Source organism: Schistocerca americana, chromosome 3 (genome assembly GCF_021461395.2).
Source record: "Schistocerca americana isolate TAMUIC-IGC-003095 chromosome 3, iqSchAmer2.1, whole genome shotgun sequence".
Lineage (NCBI taxonomy): Eukaryota > Metazoa > Arthropoda > Insecta > Orthoptera > Acrididae > Schistocerca > Schistocerca americana.
The window spans coordinates 895,212,178-895,233,552 of record NC_060121.1 but is presented as its reverse complement, the minus strand read 5'-3'; the positions used below and the strand labels follow the sequence as shown (position 1 = coordinate 895,233,552).

The 21,375-nt window shown below is 41.7% G+C and overlaps 1 protein-coding gene across 1 annotated transcript in view; it reads left to right on the top strand.

Moving 5' to 3' along the window:
- The first annotated feature begins 261 nt into the window (after positions 1-261).
- The window catches only part of LOC124606481, a 76,881-nt gene continuing 55,767 nt past the window's right edge, over positions 262-21,375 (top strand). The window contains exons 1-2 of the mRNA XM_047138464.1: positions 262-320; positions 423-520. Of these exons, the coding sequence (XP_046994420.1) occupies positions 262-320; positions 423-520 (157 nt within the window). The remainder of the gene's footprint in view (positions 321-422; positions 521-21,375) is intronic.

The window sequence follows — 21,375 nt, the reverse complement described above, 5'->3', positions numbered from 1 at the left end:
CTCGGGTCTGTAGTAATTAAAATTATCAAAACAGGGAAATGGTGTAGCAATAACTACATTTATTGTTTGTATATGATGCATGAACTATGGATACTAATTTATCATGGTTGACTGGACTTAGCGTGGGCACAACCCAGAAATGGAGCATGTATGGTAGGGTTAGTCATTTTATCTCGTCCCTTGATGTAATCTGTGGTGCGTGAGGGCGTAGGCTGCTGGCGTATTGTCGGTGTGACACTTATGGTGCCCGGGCAGCGCAACATGGTGTCGGCAGCCAGCAGTTTTTATCTGCAAGTCTCCGTGCACCTGGGGGCAGCTTTGTGGGTGATACTCAGAGCAGCTTAACCCTCATCCACAGCTTTATCCTAGTCTATTTTCAGGTAAAACCGTAATCCATCAGTCAGAAAGACCTTGTTTTTCAGGGCTGCAATGGCTATTCACTGTCTCCCAAAGCTCATGTGGAGTCTTTCGTCTGCAGTGGACTGCAGAGGCGGCGTCCATTTTATATTTGGAGTTATAGGTGAGTTAGCCAAAAACAGCTGAATGATAATATACCTGAACGTTGGAGCGAATGGAAAACCTTCTGACCCGGAATGGGAAGTGAGTAGGTCACGAAATGACTATGGACATCAGGATGAACACAGGAATCAGACTCAGACTCTGGAAACCAACAAGAAGGCAGCATGGCTACGCTTACCTTTGGTTGATTGGGCTCTCCTTGTTCGATTCTTGCTTCAGTTTTAAATTTCCCATTATACTAATTACATAAATCAGAAGCTATTATATTGACATACATGGTATGTTTTGTAATACACTAACAAACAGTTAGTTCTTGCACTTTTTATCAAGGATCGTTAATATTGATTTTTTTGAAAGATTAGTCGAAATCATTCTCAAAATTCCTTGAACACCAGGCAGTGTGGTAACTTATACTCACATCTCTGTTCGATAATATCAGTGCCATCTTTCACGTGTCCGTTGTGCTGCATCTACTGGTAATGACAGCATCTTCCTTTCGTATGAATGACATCCAGTTTGTTTTCTATTCAATTAGTGACAATAGTAATGGATATCTTGCACATTATATTTGATGTTTGTGTCTTGTCTTTGCCCTTTATTGCAAAGTAAGATAACCGGAAAGTGTTCGAGCTTTAAGAAATTTTCTAAACAGATGTTTTGCATTAGCATTCTCTCACATCCCCTTTATTGCAAGGTAGAATAACCGGACAGTGTTCTAGCTTTTGAGAAATTTTCTTAACAGATGTTTTGCTTTAGCATTCTCTCACATCCATACGTTGCTGCTGCAGTTAACCTTCTCCATTTCTTCATTCTTGACAATTTTGGAACTTCGTTTACTCCAACAGGTATTAATCATTTTTTTAAAAACTGTATTGTATAACACATAGCTGTACCTGCTCATTTTAATTAAAGGCGGTCGATTTTGGTCATGTCTCTGCCCATCCTTGGGTCACCTGCAACAAAGGATAAACTACCAGGTTAGGACAGTAGCTTCGCACAAACGTCCCTTTCATTCTGTGCGAGGCGAGACTGAAATAACAAGCAAGCACAAATTTAAAATTTCAGAGGCAGTTCTTTATTGTTTACCTTCCTTCATCTCAAGTTCACATAACAAACAGCAATATTCGTTCGCGACAGCCAATGCATATATATATGTTACAATTTTGTCACTCTTTCTGTTAGAGCTCTGAGACTGATAAAAATATCCATACCCTGAAGATCACGATGCCAAATACACTCTCGATACTTATCGACTACAAATATATAGCGAAAAAACACAAAAAGGTATTGTACTAACATTACATGTGAAGATTAATGCAGGGAACAATCCCCTGCGATGTTTCATCCCTCCCCTCTTAATCTTACTTTGTGGTGTTATAAACAGGACACTGTAAAATTGGTGCAAAGAAATAAATTTCTTTGCTATCCTGGAACAACGAGAAATCGAAGAATAAAGTTGAGAGTCTACACATCACATTCATACCCATAAAATAAATAATATCACAAAATTCATAAGCACTTGAAATTCCTAAATATTTAAGTCCCTTCTCTATGCCCCACCTAATTGGCAATTGCATCTACCAAAAGTACGAGAAAACTTCCGTTAACGGTCATTAGTTGACAAGATGAATTTCAGCACAGCATGACAAACGTGACGCACAAAATCCATTGAGTCTGGCCTTCTTCTCCCTCGATATGTTGAAGTGGTCCATCTGGCACACACGAGTCCTTGGTCTCTTCCACCCCATCATCAGTGCTGCAGCAGTAGCTCGTTCGCCACTGAGCTGTAGTCCCGTACCCTCTCCAGTGCTCCATGAATGTGAAACACAACCAGCGAAGAAAAACGCTGGCATTAGTATTTGATTCATATATCTGTCCGCTAAAAGATAAATAGAAACCTCTCTTGCCTAGCGAGACATTCATCAAATAATACTGCTCATACAACATATATACAATTATATTATACATCAAACTGTTTAATGAACTGGATCCCCTTAAACACATAGGTACAGTGTACATGCCTTCAAAGGGATGAATAAGCAGAGTGCTTACTTACTTGCCTTCAAAGGGATGAAAAAGCAGAGAGTGCTTATATCTATCACAGCCCCCTCACATTTGTATTATGCAGTATTCAACCTTCCTCAGTTTAGACAATATAGCAAAATTACTCAAAAAAGTAATTGAGGCAAACACTATTCATACGTATTCTACTAAAAAGCTTTCTTAAATGTACGAACATAAAATGTGAAACATACAAAACCACACACTTCATCACTTAGTAGGCACTCTTTCTTCTGTGATAAAGCAGATTTCAACAAATTTCTCCAATTTAGACACTGACAATTTCTGTCTCATTATTGACTTGCCAAGTGATAAAAACTTTTAACTCCTCAATTTATTTAAGTGCAGCTACCGAAATTGTCACTTATTTTTCGCCTTTGTTGATAATGTATCTTCACATAGTCCCAATATATGATACCAAATTAAGTAACTTATTTGTACCAGGAAATCACATATTGCTCTGGCACTTCACTACTTGTTTTACTCAACATGTTAACTTTTAGTACATTTTCACAATTATATAACGTGTGTTTGCAGAATGATTGCCATTTTAAACTAGTCACCTTTCCAAAACAGATTATTCTTCCAAGAATTTACCAACTTTCCCTCCAGAGGAACCTCCCTTACATTATGTGCTCCATTCAGTTATGTTTGTACCAACCAAAACATCACATGATGCATGACCACTTACCTTAATATTATCTCCTCCCTCCCTCCCCAGACCCCCGCCCTCTTCTCTCTCTCTCTCTCTCTCTCTCTCTCTCTCTCTCTCTCTCTCTCTCTCTCTATGTTGACTCTTTGACTCATATACTATCAAATATTTCCTTCTTTTTATCATGTGTGCTTCCATTTCTGAAATGAAATGCACTTCAACCTCTCCCTCTGTTTTTTCTGTATCATGAGTTCTTAACGAATTACTCTCACTTCCACATCACTCTTCAGTTCACATCACCAGTTATCATAAATTTCACATCATGGACATTCCTTGTCATCCTCTGCATTACATCACACACAAATAGTCATCCTCCTCATACCTCCTAGTCAACCAACTTCATTAATATGTTGCCAAAAAAATTACAAAACATATAGACATCCCTTCTCGACACAACAGTCCTAAGGAAAAACTTCCAAGTTATCTCAGCTGCAATTTGAATCACGCAGTTCTCCAATGGCTTCAGCTTAATATTTCAAATTATAGATGTTACATCTAACAGGCTGCATGACATACTTTCTGCCTCTATACGTTTTACAAACCTATGGTGTTTCTCAACCACAATTCCTTTTAGGTTTCGGTTAGGCCAACAAATATGCATTTTCATGAAGATCCTGTATTGCTTCAAATGACCCATGATGCACATGCTGAACTTTCTTCATTTTGAAGAATAGTTTGTTTGATGATTCCTCAGTATTAGCAAAAAGTTGGTCCTCAGTTTCAAATACAGTAGATTTCAACCTACACTCCTGGAAATTGAAATAAGAACACCGTGAATTCATTGTCCCAGGAAGGGGAAACTTTATTGACACATTACTGGGGTCAGCTACATCACATGATCACACTGACAGAACCACAGGCACATAGGCACAGGCAACAGAGCATGCACAATGTAGGCACTAGTACAGTGTATATCCACCTTTCGTAGCAATGCAGGCTGCTATTCTCCCATGGAAACGATCGTAGAGATGCTGGATGTAGTCCTGTGGAACGGCTTGCCATGCCATTTCCACCTGGCGCCTCAGTTGGACCAGCGTTCGTGCTGGACGTGCAGACCGCGTGAGACGACGCTTCATCCAGTCCCAAACATCCTCAATGGGGGACAGATCCGGAGATCTTGCTGGCCGGGGTAGTTGACTTACGCCTTCTAGAGCACGTTGGGTGGCACGGGATACATGCGGACGTGCATTGTCCTGTTGGAACAGCAAGTTCCCTTGCCGGTCTAGGAATGGTAGAACGATGGGTTCGATGACGGTTTGGATGTACCGTGCACTATTCAGTGTCCGCTCGACGATCACCAGTGGTGTACGGCCAGTGTAGGAGATCGCTCCCCACACCATGATGCCGGGTGTTGGGCCTGTGTGCCTCGGTCGTATGCAGTCCTGATTGTGGCGCTCACCTGCACGGCGCCAAACACGCATACGACCATCTTTGGCACCAAGGCAGAAGCGACTCTCATCGCTGAAGACGACACGTCTCCATTCGTCCCTCCATTCACGCCTGTCGCGACACCACTGGAGGCGGGCTGCACGATGTTGGGGCGTGAGCGGAAGACGGCCTAACGGTGTGCGGGACCGTAGCCCAGTTTCATGGAGACGGTTGCGAATGGTCCTCGCCGATACCCCAGGAGCAACAGTGTCCCTAATTTGCTGGGAAGTGACGGTGCGGTCCCCTACGGCACTGCGTAGGATCCTACGGTCTTGGCGTGCATCCGTGCGTCGCTGCGCTCCGGTCCCAGGTCGACGGGCACGTGCACCTTCCGCCGACCACTGGCGACAACATCGATGTACTGTGGAGACCTCACGCCCCACGTGTTGAGCAATTCGGCGGTATGTCCACCCGGCCTCCCGCATGCCCACTATACGCCCTCGCTCAAAGTCCGTCAACTGCACATACGGTTCACATCCACGCTGTCGCGGCATGCTACCAGTGTTAAAGACTGCGATGGAGCTCCGTATGCCACGGCAAACTGGCTGACACTGACGGCGGCGGTGCACAAATGCTGCGCAGCTAGCGCCATTCGACGGCCAACACCGCGGTTCCTGGTGTGTCCGCTGTGCCGTGCGTGTGATCATTGCTTGTACAGCCCTCTCGCAGTGTCCGGAGCAAGTATGGTGGGTCTGACACACCGGTGTCAATGTGTTCTTTTTTCCATTTCCAGGAGTGTATTATCATGCCATTTCTTTCCTTCTCTTGCTTAATTCCTCATTTGATTCATTACATTCATCTTCCTAGCTCGTCAACAGCCAGGAAGTCAGTCTCTTCCTTCGGCAGATTTCATCTCCAGCATGAGCCCACATGGAATAAACCCAGTGGGCTCATATTATTTACAATACGAAATATTTCTAAATTGCTTATAATGGTGTCAAATGTAGACACATAGTTGGCCAGTGAATTATATATTTTATGGCAGTAGGTCTTCCACAACCTATTGAGCTTCCTCACAACTCTCTGTCATGTTTCCTCTTGGGAAACCGAAATTCATTGCGTTTTATGTCATTTCTGTACAGCCACTGCTTGAACCACTTAGGTACAAATTCAGTCCACAGTTAGACAGCAAAACCACCGGTTTATCCAACTGAAGTTGATAATACATTTCCTGTTTATCAACAAGAGGCCTTGCTTTTGTTCTCTTTTTTATGCAGAGTTTGACATATTTTGAAAATTCCCAGATTAGAAAAAGGTAACTACACCTTCTTTGTGGAACAGGTCAAATGCCAAACAAATCTACTGCAATTAATTTTTTATGTCTAGATGTCAGTATACCTTACCTAAACCTCGAACTAGTGTTGTAGTTGCTCTCACTTCCTGGCACTTACTGCTAATCTCTTTCATAACCTGCACCAAAAGCTGTTAAATTTGACATTATCTTGAAGCTTGGAAATACTTTGCATTGCTCAAAATGTCCATAAAACATTTACACATTAAGTTAATCAGTTTCTCCAAAATCTGGTCTGGGAAGCACAGATTACAGTCTCTCGCTTCATCATCCTCCTTCCTAAAAGAAAACGTTTGCGCAACTTGTAATAAATTTTGACCTTTGGATAATCATCCAAGTTCAAATGATGCCTGACCAACTTCTGTGTTTCATCTGAATTTTTTTTACACCTAATATTCCGGCACAACCTTCTAATCAGTCTCGCATCTTCAAACTTTTCAGACTGCAGTATGGTTATCAAACACTTGTTTGCACTCTCTCTTGATCATCTAAATACGCTCTTGGCATTAAAGACAAATTATCTCCTACGACATTTTTATCACCCCATATCTAATGACAAAGTATCTACTATGAGATTCTCATCATTGCTTATCTGATGTACATCCATTTCATATTACTGGAGATACAGCACCTATCTATTGAGCATATTACATTGCAACCAGCAAATTCTAAGGAAGCTCTTTGCCCAGTGGTTCTTAATACAATTTTTTTGTTTCTAAATAAGCAGTGTTCAAAGTTTTGGAACGCCACACCACAGTGAAGACTTCTAATTCGGATACATTTCAGTAATTCCTTTCTGATGCTGACTATAGAGTCTACCAATTGCAGTTCTCCAATGCTCTATTATTGCTTCTGCTGTGGGTACATTCTAGAATATTTCCATCCCCAGCTCATACACATCCATCCATACTGATACAAAATGGGATACTAAAATCAGCATGGTACTGTATTTTGCCACGGAGTAGTTGCTTCTTCAAACTTCTAAACACTTGTTCACATCACTTACTCCACACCTCTTTAGTTGCTGCATTAGACACAGTGCCCAGTTACAAATTTGCGACGAATAAAAAATAATCCAACATTATCTTCAATTGCTTAATGTTTATGGGTGCTACAAATTCTTCTTAATCTTCTGGTTCTCAGGATCTCTTGTTACCTCCAGTTCATTGATAGCATGTTTCAAAAGCTTCACTTCCTCCTTCACAACTTCTGATTTTACTTTCATACCCTCCCCCTCGTCCAAAGCAGATAATATATCATTCAACGAATTACAATGATCTTCCCAATGTGGACTCGAAACCGAAATGTCATCTACATAAACATTACACCTCCTCAACACACACCTACCCAACACTTCATCCATTGTCCATATAAAATCACATAACTCTACATTTAACCCAAATTGGATCAATCTGAATTGATAGCGTTTTCGTTCGTGCAATTAGTTTGCAAGCTTTATGTTCCAGTACTTGCAACTAATGTCCAATGACATTAAGTACTTGTCCTGTGGAACCTTTGTAAAATATCCTCCATGTTGTCTAGTCTATCATTTTGTCACTTTACAATTTCATTCAAGCGCCATGCTTTAATGATTATTTGTACACAACCATCTTTCTTCCCCACAAATACCAAAGGACTGTTATAAACACTTTTTCACTGCTCAACGACACCCCAGTCTAACATTCTGCGGATTTCTTTATGTAACACTTCCTCTCTCAAGATAGGTATGGAAACGGGCTTTACAAAAATATGTTCTCTTTCATCTCTAACTTACACTAAAAACCCATTCACCATTCCTGATCCATCAGAAAATTCCAGTTTATCTCTACACAGAAACTGTCATAAGTCTTTTCGCTGTGTGGCTGTCAATTCTCTACAAAGATTTCCTTCTGGTCACCCAGCACAGCTGCTACTCGGGGCCATATTCTTTCCTCACTTTCATTATACACCATTCGCATATGGTTACATCTTAAAGGTAATTTCATCTGTTCTTTTATCTATATTTTTAACAAATGGATCTTCCTGGACCCCACCACTCAACTCACAGTGAAACACCCCTTTTGCAATGTCAGTGTTCCCATTCAATCTTTCGAACAAGTCTGCCCGAAAAGTGGTTTTAACTTTAATCGAGGTATCAGCAGTATTATTTCCTCTTCTGACAATTCAGCACTAATCTGCTGTCTCTTGCCGCAATCGACTATCTCTGGACAGTTTACTCCATTACTTTTGAGTATCATAAAGGTGTCCCACTCTTTCCAGCAAGTTCAGATTAAAACATTGTTTTAGCTGCCCCGTAACAGTTACTCTGTCCATGACTGACACATAACCAGAATGTTCAGATCTACAGACTACCACATCATCCCCACTAGGGACAAATTCCTGCATAATATCTTCCGCTTTCCCTTCCCCTTTCATTTCTTCTCCCCTTTCAGACATCCTCTCCTCTTCCATCTCATATTCTTGTCTCAGACTTTCTTCCACTCTATACTCACTGGACCCCATTTAACCTAACTAATAACTTCACATTTGCAGTTTTCCTTTCAATGACTTATACCACCTCGAAACTCTTGCCAGTACACCATCTCCACGTTGCTATTCCATCTTCCTTTCTCACCAAGGACCCAAATTCCAATCCTTCATCCCCAGAGAACTATCCATCCCTCATTCTGAAATTACGTCTTCAGCTACCTAGTTATTCCTATTTCATAATGACTCTGACTCCTCCTCCCGTTTCGCAACCGAAAGAACCCTCTACTTCGTGTCTACTCCTCTTCTCATCAGTATCCTGCTCCCCATATGATCCTCACTATTTCCATTTTCTTGTGGCTCTCTCAGCAATTTTGCTCTTGCCCGAGGCTCATCAGGAACTATTTCTTTCCTGCTTCTGCTCTCTCAAGTTGAGGTTGCCCCTCAATTCTGTCTGGAGTTCAGTTCTAAAATTCGTATCCATATTTTGTGAACACCCCTGTCAAGACACTTATGCAAGCTATCTGGCATCGTCTGCTGTCACTTCTGTTACTGATTTCCATTCAGGTTACTCTACATTGAAGCCTAGCATCCAGTATGTTGCGTCACTCATACTTCCTTGATACATCACTGGGATAAACTTCCTGAGTTCTTTAGAGGAAATTAATAAATCCACCAACACTTTCTCTAAGTACTGCAAGTACCATTTGTCTTATCTGGAAAGGGTAATTTGTTCCCAAGACCCAGTCTTACTGTTTCAGCATCCAGTTTGTTACCAATACTTTATCTTATTAACTGACTGTTAGCAAAAGGCCCTCAAGCTACCCTTCTGGAGGTTGTATCTCTCTCATCCCCAGAAATCTCTCAACATGGATATCTATGTATCTTTAGACCAAAATACAGTCAGATACACAGATCCAAATTCAGATACAGACTCACAAAATTTCGTCACTTCAGCCACCCTCCTATATGCCTCACCATTTAGATGACTATTTATAAATGATATTTCTTTGTCTGGACAACACTTGGGTAATGCGTTATGAAAATTTTTCAAAACGTCTACAGGATTTGCACTTCTCACAGAATCAAATATACAAAACTTTTCACAGTTCACAGCAGCATTTCACCATTGCACTTGTAATACTACTTCTGTATCTCTTAATAAATACTTGTCTAACATATTTCAGATATTCATGCATTTATTCTCTAACTCCTGGGATAATTTACTTACTTATACCTTAACCGCTTCACGCTTCTTATCAAAATTACTTTGTGCGACTTTAATTTGCTGTTTAACAAAGAATATAGCTTTGTTTCGCTAACTCGTCAGATTTTTTAAGACAGTCATTAGCTATCACATCTATCTGCTTGCCTTTCAGTTCACTATTTGTATTTATACATTCGATTCTGATAGCTACAGTATCCTTCTCGACCTCATCTCTGTCGTAATTCAGCTCCAACTTCACAGATTTCACTTCAGATTTAACCGAATCCACACTGATTTCAACTGAAGCTACTTCACAATTAAGTGAACTAATTTCAGGTTTAACTAGACTAGTTTCAGGTTTAACCGTGCCTACTTGCTTTCCAATACTATCAATCATCTGTACCAACCTCGTATACCGCTTCAGAACCACTTTTGTCTCCCCAGTATTACGATAATAATCTTGCTGCTTTACACGCTTTAGCTCGCCATTAGATACCCGCACACACTCTTCAGTACTACCATCTCCTTGTCACACAAACCTGCCATCGCTACAATTGCGCTCTGCTACTGATTCTTGTTTAATAACCTCCTGTACTTGATTCGTTCCATCCATACAAACATTGCCACCTTTCACACTCACGCTGGCCCATTTGACGTGCCAGGAACAGCTACTCACCGCCACGATACTCTGCCTGTCACCTGCGTTTATTTACTGCCGTTACGCCACCCCGCGCGTTGAAATAGCTGTGATGGAAAGGGTGCAATGGACGGCAGTATGCTCTCTGCGCAGGCGCGAGTCTACCCACACTAACAGCTTGGTATAGGCCAAAAGTGGCTTGAGTGCTGCGCCCGCAACTGTAATTCCTATCTCCATGCATAGGCCCCAGGTACACTCGGACAACTGGAAAATTCGAATATGGTGGAACTACATCAGCAGCAGCTATTTCCCTATATCCCATACACACGCAGTAGTCACTCACAGACTGTTGGCTGCTAGCACACCACGTCACATACGTGACAGCAATCAATTACATCACCATTCACAGATCATTGGTCATATAACTTACCCACATTTATCGTTTTTTAATAGATTATTAAACTGCTGAAAGCAGGCAACTCCAAAAAATTCTCGGAACATAATGAATACAAAGATATTACAAAACCACACAAGAAACATATTACAGTAACAGTCTGGCGGAGTTGTCAGATCGGTTACTGCTACTGCAGTGGAAGGTTATCAAGATTTAAGTGAGTTTGAACGTGGTATTATAGTCGACCAACTAGCGATGGGACGCAGCATCTACGAGGTAGTGATGAAGTGGGGATTTTCCCGTACCACCATTTCACGAGTGTACCGTGAATATCAGGAGTCCGGCAAAACACCAAATCTCCAACATCACTGTGGGTGGAAAAGGATCCTGCAAGAACGGGACCAACGACGACTGAAGAGAATCGTTCAAAGTGACAGAAGTGCAACCATTAAGCAAAGTGCTGCAGATCTGAATGCTGGACCATCAACAAGAGTCAGCATGCGAACCATTCAACGAAACATCGTTGACGTAGGCCTTCTGAGCCGAGGCCCATTCTTGTACCCTTGTTCACTGTGCAACACAAAGGTTTACGTCTCGCCTGGTCCCGTCAATACCGACGTTGGACTGTTGATGACTGGAAACATGTTGCCTGATCGGACGAGCCTCGTTTCAAATTGTATCGAGCGGAAGGACGTGTACAGGTATGGAGACAACCTCATGAATCCATGGACCATGCATCTCAGCAGTGGTCTGTTCAAGCTTGTGGAGGCTCTGTAATGGTGTGGGGCGTGTGCAGTTGGAGTGATATGGGACCCCTGATACGTCTACATACGACTCTGACAGGTGACACGTATGTAAGCATATTGTCTGATCACCTGCATCCATTCATGCCCATTGTGCTTTCGATGGACTTGGGCAATTCCAGCAGGACACGTCCAGAGTTGCTACAGAGTGGCAGCAGGAACACTCTTCTGAGTTTAAACGCTTCCGCTGGCCACCAAACTACCCAGACATGAACATTATTGAGCATATCTGGGACCCTTTGCAACGTGCAGTTCAGAAGAGATCTCCGGCCCCTCTTACACTTACGGATTTATGGACAGCCCTGCAGGATATGTGGTGTCAGTTCCCCCCAGTACTACTTCAGCATTAGTCGATTCCATGCCACATCGTGCTGCAGCACTACTGCGTGGTCGTGGGGGCCCTACACGATGTTACGCAAGTGTGCCAGTTTGTTTGGTTCTCCAGAGCACATACTGGGACACCCCTCGCGGTATTTCAAAGCATAATTGCATTCCAGCAACAAAAAACAAAAAAACACATACAAATTAAATGTGAACTGCAAAAAACTGTGTTCAGAGGTACCTGGTTTAACTGTAAAGTAAAGTGTACTGAAGCCAACGTCATGTAATTACAGGCTAACAAATGCATCACAGTATTCAACTACACTGTATACTAAAATCTGATGCCAAAAACGTCTTTGGGAGTGGAGTAATACAGTGTGATTAAATACTTTGATACACTTATGTTGTGACTGTTGGCAAGTGTGTGGGGAACCTCTTTATTTTGAACTGCTTAAAGAGGTAAGTTTGAGAAAAATAGTTTTATGTGTTTTGGCTTCAGACATACATTTGTTATGAAATACTTTGATGGATTTATTAGCCAACAACCATACAACGCTGACATCAGTACATCAAAGGACCACTCACTTTATTTTAACGGTTCACTCGTATAGGAAGGTAAACAATGGGTTTTCATACTTTGTTGTATGAAACTGGCTTCAGTGTATCATTATAAAGTCTGAAATACGAAACTCTGATGACATGGGTGATATTAGCGCTATACCTAATGAACTGTAACTTCTTAATTGTTACTTTTTTTACTCGACTGGAGTTTATTGTGCAACTTAACTGAATGCATTGCTACCCAAAAACAAGTTCAAAGTGCGTTCTCAGTAAGTCATGTATCTCTACATCTGTTTGTATGTGTTGTTTCAGTTGTTTTTATTTATTCACGTTTGTAAAGTTTTAGTGATTTTCTTAATAGTAATACTATAATCTAACCCCATAATTAATAATAGCTAACGAAGAAGTCATTACTGTAAAACCTAGTTCGTGCAATGACCTGTTGAATTTCAGAGCATTATGAGATGTTTGACATATTGGTAGGCAGAATACATCGGTAGTCATATATCTCTGGAATATCTAAAACCTCTGACGTAAGCTCTTTGGACAATTTACTTCAAGCTGAGAGAACAGTGCGAGCACAAGCGTGTTTGATGTTTATCTGAGATGATTGTTATACAAGCTTAGCTGCATTAAGAATGGAAAGACTAGGATGCAATAACAACAGTCTGGAAAAGGATATGTTGCTAACCACGACACAGAGGAGGCATCAAATCGCAGACAATCACAATGAAAAAGAACGCTAGAAATATTTCAGCTCTTGGACAAAGTCCTTCCTCAGAAGCAGAAATCTCACAAACATTCACACAACCACAACTCACTCATAAGTAGCCACCGCCATCTCGAGGCCTCAGGCCCAACTACGGGTAAGTGTGATGTAGCCAGCAATCTAATTGAGATGGGTAGGCCTACTGGTTGTGAGGAAGAGCTGTTGGTGTGGGAGGGGTATGGAGGGCACAGTAGGTGTAAAGGAAAATGCTAGTGCTGCCTGTGGGGGCGCGTACGACATAGTGGGGACAGGACGGGGCTGCCAGATGCAGCGACAGGATCTGTGTTGGGGACAGATCATGCTGGGTTTGTTGTAGACCATCCCTGCCTCTACCGGTGCCTACAGTGGAAAAATGTTTTCGCCACTAACACTACCAATCTGACTAACCACAAACGAACTTTTGGCCCTATTTGACTCAATTTACTCCTCCGCCTCACTGTGAGCCATAGCCACTGCGCCCTAATCATCCTGTGAAAGCAGCCACGAGTTTAGCTGCAACCACTGCACAGCAGTCTATTAGGGCATGACAAATAACGACCTGTCTGCCCACATGAACCTCCACCGCCAAACTGGGGCCAAGAGATAGCCAGACCATCTAGTTACTGCACATGCCTTGCAACAGAATGTGTGCCACTTCAATGACTGCTTCAAGTCTGCGGCATTTGGATTCTACCCAGCAACACCCCAGCTCTCCTGACTTCCACAGGTGGTAAATCTTCCTAAAACATATCCATCAGTCACATAAATTTCCTGTTCCTGAACCTTGCTAGTCCCTATCCTCTATCTGGCTTCCCTCTTACCCGCTCCCACTGTGCTACTATACTACAAATGCTTTTCTCCCCCCAATACTATTGCAGAGTCGTTTCCCCTTCTCTACTTCCTCCCTTTCACCCTACCTTATCCCCTTCGTCCCTGCAGCACAGACTCCCAGTGCTATATGTATAGTAGTTTGCGCTCTTATCTCCTTCGTCCCTCCAACACAGACGCCCAATGCTATACCTATAGCGTTATGCATTCCTGAAGTAGGTAGCAGTGCGAAGTGTGCTGTACAGAGAGAGAGGTGGAGGACAGTTTGCGACATTCCCAGTCTGCTCCCTGTCGGTCACACTCCAACAGTCGCCCACCCTGCTACCCAGCAACGATGCAGTGAGCGCCGCACAGGACCACAGTTTCTGCTTCTGATTCTTCCTTGCAGTATTTATATACTTTGAAAATTACCGCTGTTGAGTTTTAAAATACACTGAGGCGCCAAATAAACTGGCATAGGTATCCATACTCAAATTCAGAGATATGTAAACAGGCAGAAAACGGCAATGCGGTGGGTAACGCCTACGTAAGACAAGTGTCTGGCGAATTTGTTAGATCGGTTACTGCTGCTACAATGGCACGTTATCAAGATGTAAGTGAGTTTGAACATGGTGTTCACGAGCGATTGGACACAGTAGCTCCGAGGTAGCGCTGGAGTGGAGACTTTCCAGTACGACCATATCACGAGTGTACCATGAACACCAGGAATCCGGTAAAATATCAAATCACCGACATCGCAGGAGCCGGAAAAAGATACTGCAAGAACGGACCAACGACGACTGAAGAGAATCGTTCAACGTGACAGAAGCGCAATCCTTCCACAAACTGCTGCATATTTCAATTCTGGGCCATCAACAAGTGTCAGTGTACGAACCATTCAACTAAACATCATCAATATGGGCTTTCGGACCCGAAAGACTACTTGTGTATCCTTGATGACAGCACCACACAAAGCTTTACGCCTCGTCTGGGCTCATCAACACTAACTTTGGGCTGTTGATGCCTGGAAACATGTTGGCTGGTCTGACGAGTCTCGTTTCAGTTTGTACAGAGTGGATGGATGTGTATGGGTATGGAGACAACCTTATGAATCCATGGACCCTGCGTGTCATCAAGGGGACTGCTGAAGCTGGTGGAGGTTCTGTAATGGTGTGGGCCATGCGTAGTTGGAGCGATATGGGACCCTTGATACGTGTAGGTACGACTCTTGACAGCTGCCATGACTGGTCACCTGCATCCATTCACGTCAATTGTGCATATCGACGAGCTTGAACAATTCCAGCAGGACAATGCGATAACCCACACGTCCAGAATTGTTACACAGTGGCTCCAGGAACACTCTTCTTAGTTCAAACACCTCCTCTGGCCACCAATCTCTCCAGACATGAACATTATTGAGCATATCTGGGATGCCGTGCAACGTGCTGTACAGAAGAGATCTCCACCTCCTCGTACTCTTACGGGTTTTTGGACATGCCTGGAGGATTCATGGTGTCAATTCTCTGCAGCACTACTTCAGAAATTATTCGAGCCCGTACCACGTCGTGTTGCGGCACTTCTGCATGTCACAGGGCCTTACACGATATTAGGCGCGTGAACCAGTTTCTTTGGCTCTTCAGTGAATTACGTGTGTTTTTTTTATGCCACTCATACTCAACACTATGGTGGATAAGTAAACTTACTGTACACAGACTAGTATTAAAATCGATGCTAAATGTTCCACGTGTTTCCCAAAATGTGTCCTGCAGGCAGGTATGGCAGAATGACGCTATCAGCTAGAGCTTCACATGGAGCACTTCCTTGACACAGCACATCGCCCCACCGTTCTCCTCGTTGTGGTCACAATGCTATAGCAGCCCTATCCTGTCCCCACACTGTCCTTACACATTCCAACAGGCAGCACTAGCATCCTTCCCCACCCCTACCTTGCTGCTCTTCCCCCTTCCCAGTCTACAACCTTAAGAATGAAGCCATTAAATAGCTTTGCCATATGAGGAGCCCAATGTGCAGATCTTGTGTGTCGTTAGCCTACGGTATCTGTCATGTACTGATGATTATGCAACCAAGGCTGAGTGCTACAGCGGGAATACTTCTATTTCGTGACATACTATGATTATATTAGTAATAAAGTTTATTTTTCCAACGAAAATGGAATTCATGGCGTACCAAAAAATCCCGCAACGTAATTTCAAATTAAATTTAGGAAACTAACAAATGAAAACAGTTTTCTGTTTATGCCAAAGGAAAAAGAACTTCTGACAATGCTGAATCGACAGTCGCTTACACTAAAAGTACAACAGAAATTTTATCTACCTTGCATCCAACTAGATTTTCTAGCGTTTTTCTGACGGCCGGAGACTGTGTGGTACTGGTGTGTAAGACTCACACGTCTCTCGCGGTTGACTTACGTATTGTGCACAGCCGATCTTCTTTTCAGGGCAGACGGCTGCATCGTTTTCCACAATGCTTCTTCTCCGAAGATTTCATACTGGTTTGGGGAATTATATTGAACTACTTCTCTACTTTGGAAATGATCTATTACTCTCTGAATAATTTCATATCAACTTGGTTGTATTTTCTTCTTCACAGTATAACAAACACATAAGTTTCACGTGCGTTTTCAATTCTCGCAAATCAACCGCGTCGGGAAAACATTGGTACTTAACATATAACATTACAGTCTATTAAGGTTTTAATAACCCCTGTTAAAACAGTTCTTGCTCCTAGCAAGTCAAACAACAAAGTCTACATGAGTCTCCAGATAAAACATATTTCATTTCATCCCAACAGTCACTGCTATTTCACTGTCAAAGAGTGTCCCTTGATTACTCCTTGGACCGGACATACGGCTTCCAAGGCGTACGCGGCCACCACTCGTCAGCGCCGCTCGTCTGACGGAGCTCCTGGCTTCTCGTGACAGCTGTCCCTCCTGCACACACAGATATGTGTGGCGCAGTAAAACGGCTCTCTCTTCCTCGTCACTAAAATATCGGGTGTTCGAGGCGGTGAAGAGCCAATTTACCCAGAAATTCTCGAAGCACTACAATCTTCAGTGAATAACATCAGCTGTTTTTCTTACACACTGAATGAAATGTTAAACGACAAATAATGAACGAATTCACCAATGAACAAACTTTCAGCATACAAAAATAACAATGAATTAACTCATATAGTCTATAACGTTAAAATTCCCTTTGGCTCTTGGTTTGTATCTTCAGGCATTACAAAACTTAATACAAACATTAAACCCAAAGAAAAACTTGAAGTCATAAGGAGTAATTCTTTGAAACACACAAAGATGAATAATTCTAGTGAACTACTGGAATTTGTTGTATTTGCTTGCAACCGAATTACTACTTCCCTGATAATGATGTAATATGAGGTATTCTGTCAGAAAAAAGGATTTGCAAGGGTCAGCTCTTTGAGTTGGACAATAGAAGATACATTCATCAAGTACAATGCGTGCAAATTATTTGAGCAGAGCCCAAAAATTGAAACAAAAAGTATTTATTATAAAATATATATTACTGACACTGTAATATTTCATAAAGATTTCAAGAATTAATTCATAACATTGCCCAAATCGTATGAATTGGAACACAAAGAGAACAAATTAATTAATTTCGTAGATTCAACAGCTACAAAATATAGTGGAAGATATTGGTGTGGCATGTATATAGAAAAGGCACAACTATGGGTACTATTATTAATACAAAATGGTGCCATCCCTACTAATGCAAAAAGGCTATCTTTATCTCAGTGAAGCTAGAGTTATGAAATTAGTATTGATGAATGTAGAAATTGATAAGGAAATTCTAACACAAATTGTGAAAGCCAAAGACTTTAATTCTGAAGAAGCAGAAGACATTCACAAAAGGAATTGCAAAATTAAGTGCAACACACATAAATTTAATTTCGTAAGCATATCATAAATGGGAAATATTTCAGACATTGTAACAACTTATTTCATATAAAGAATATTAAGATAATTTTCGTTACCAGAAACTCACTATTTCTGAAATTAGAACACACTGCAGGTGACCACGTAGAAAATTTCATCAGTCAGGTATTTACAACACAAAATGAAATGACTGTGTATACAATACATAGACCGTATTTCCTTCCTTTAAGTCAAATAATGTACCTCTCTTGTGACAATCAGAAAGTACAGTCCTACACTGCATCATTTAAATAGTAAGCCTTCAGTAATGACTACCAATGAGGATTTAAAAGTATTACATACTGCCCAAAGAAGTACATCCTTACATATGTTACAAGAGATAGAAATTTATGGTCAGAGCAACAGCTGAACCAAAATTTGTTTAACAAGCAATCTGGCTCAAGGAGAAACGTTTTTGTAATATTTTTTCTAACGTCCTTTACATAACAAAATAGTATCACACAATGAAAGTTGCATGTTATGGATTACAACGGCAATAACTTGTTGAGTACGACGCTTGTTGTGGAGCAAATTATAAGCATGAAAATACAGCATACCAGATGGAGTATTTTGGTTCTCAACGCACTAAACGTAAAAATCAAAATTTATTATATTGTAACATGATTTTAACGTTTTTGTAGACCTTTTACGAATTGTACTGTCAGTGGAAGCAAGCAGATGTATTATGAGGGGAGATTGCAGTGGGATGATGCCGCCAAACACCGGCTGCTGGAGGGACCAAACGCGTAGCCGTGCTCGTCCACCAGAGATGTTATGCATGCGTCATGGAGCAGAGATGCTATGCCTGCGACAGTGGGACTAGATGACTAACGTCGCTACTAAGACCAAGTGGCTTCCACTTTGCTCTAGTGCATAGAGTGTGGCATGTGTGTGGCTTCAGGGTGATGCATATGCGCACCAACATACATCGTCTGCAGAAGTGACGTGACGATGGACCGAAGTAAGTTTTGTGTACAAGCGTTCTGCAGAATTAGAGAGTCATTACATCACTAGTTCACGAGAAATCGTAAAGTACCGTGGATTTTGTTCACGTGTTTCATAGACATCTTGACAATTTGCAGTCAATATCTGGAATGAAAGAGGCATGAAGCCTTGAAGAGATAAAAGCAACGGTATTTCCATTGTTTACGAGAAGTGTCACAGTTGAGACGTTGCTAGTTTCTTGTTACAGGAGAAGAAGGATTAGCCGCCGCAACTAACAGGTTTCACGTCGCACTTTATGAAATTGTAAAGTTTTCATCTTAATAAATTATTCTGCTTCCGCAGCACGAAATCGCAAAGCCAGTGTGTACCAGAAACACATCAAATATGGAAATAGGGCGTGCAGAAAATTGGCTGATTACCACACAATGACATTTTTTGGGTGACGAAATTACTTTCTGGTTCCTAATGTTTCATATTTATTCATTTTTCCGGAATTGTATTGTTAATCGCACACTCTCAGTCCCCGTGAAAGTAGTGTTATTATTGTTTAAGCACATTGGTTTGTAGATCCGTACAATCTCAATGTAATGACTCACATTCCAGGTGCAAGTAGCTCTACATGTGTATACACTCAGTGGATTGACCGGTAGCATACTACCGAACTTTATCTAGCACTAGTAAATTGAGTATACGGGCATGACATCACACACATTAGCACTACGATACTAGTGCTCTGTTACAATGTATCTCAATCTTTTCAGCAAGTAATATAGCTCTTTCTGGTATAGTAGCTGGATTTAGCTTACGTCCGAACTCTTGAGTATATCGATTTGTATCGATAGCTGCAATAATTTTTCGCCATTATTATTACTAATGTAAAGAAGCTTATTTAAATACGAACAGTCGAGATCACATTTAAGTTGTTTATTTTAATTTTTAAGTGACCGGTTTCGATCTTCTAAGAGATCATCGTCAGATCTCATCAGATCTTACGTTGGACAGGTTCGTCTGTGCAGGCATGGAGAACACTGCTACATACGGCTAGGCTGCTGGTAGTTTTTTTTTTTTTCGTTGGGTTTGGTCTGGGCGGACGTCACAAAGACATCCGTTCAAGTAGATCGTTGATTCCTTTACTCAGGTTTTTTATTACAGAGCGCGAGCAGCCGCGTGACGGAACATGCTGAGCTACCGTGTCGGCGTTAAACAGCGGAAGCACAGGCCATTGTCTCTGGAATAACCGCATTGTTAGCCAATTGCCGTGAGACTTGGTTACATTGTACGAAGAACATCTAGATGCTTAGTTATTAAGACTTTGGTCCTTGACAAGACAACCAAGAATATTTTGATGTTATAAAGAAAACCATACGTTATAAGAAGCGACGAAATGTAGAAACAGTCTTAGGTCTCAATTAAAAGTGGGCTGCACTCTACAGGGCCTTTCGGTAAACGTAAAAGTAGCAAACGCGCTTGGTAGGACGTCATCTTGGTAACCAAGAAGACGATATACGTCCTACGATTAGTCAAAGATGTTACGAATTCCCATTGCCAAGAAGGACACCAGCTAATAACCATGGAAACGATGTGAATTCGATAAGTATCGTGATCTGGCAGCAGATGTACGTAATTATCTGCAGCTAATGGGATACACTTACATAGTGGGTGTTTTAGGTAAACTGGTTGCTTGTTATGTCGCTTAGTTTGCCCATATGTAATTGTTCTTTGTTTAAATGGTGGAGTTCAAAAAATGGTTCAAATGGCTCTGAGCACTATGGGACTCAACTGCTGTGGTTATCAGTCCCCTAGAACTTAGAACTACTTAAACCTAACTAACCTAAGGACATCACACACATCCATGCCCGAGGCAGGATTCGAACCAGCGACCGTAGCAGTCGCACGGTTCCGGACTGCGCGCCTAGAACCGTAAATGGTGGAGTCATTGCTTACAAGAAAAACACCGAACTAAATCATGGAGTACAAGACATACATCAACTTCATGTCAATGTAAGATACACATACACATGAGTAATGAACTTAATTTCGGATCAGGTATCGAGGCTTCATATAATTACTACAAAGTATGCTGGTTAAGGCAAGGGGTATGCCTGGTACGATTTTTAGATTTAAAACTCGCTGTTGTTGAATTTACGAAGGAAACAGAAGTACAGGATCGAAAACTGGAACATCCGAAATGGGTTGCAGATATCGAATGTTAAGTGCACTTGAATACACATTGTCCACAGTAAGATATCTACAGGGTGAGAAACAGCTTCTTTCTGAAATGAAGCGGATAAATTTAGAAAGAAAATCGCGTCGTAGGAGGGCCACATTCCAATAAACGCAGTTCACTTTCCCCACTGGTGTTAAAGGAAATGCGAGGTGTGAAGAATTCATTGTGACCGTAAAACAGTTATTAGTATAGAAGGATAATTTTTTAAACGTTGAGGACACTGCCAGGCCTACATCTGTTTTCGAGCTGTTATTGAGACCGTTTGCCATTTTAGCTAAAAACGCCGT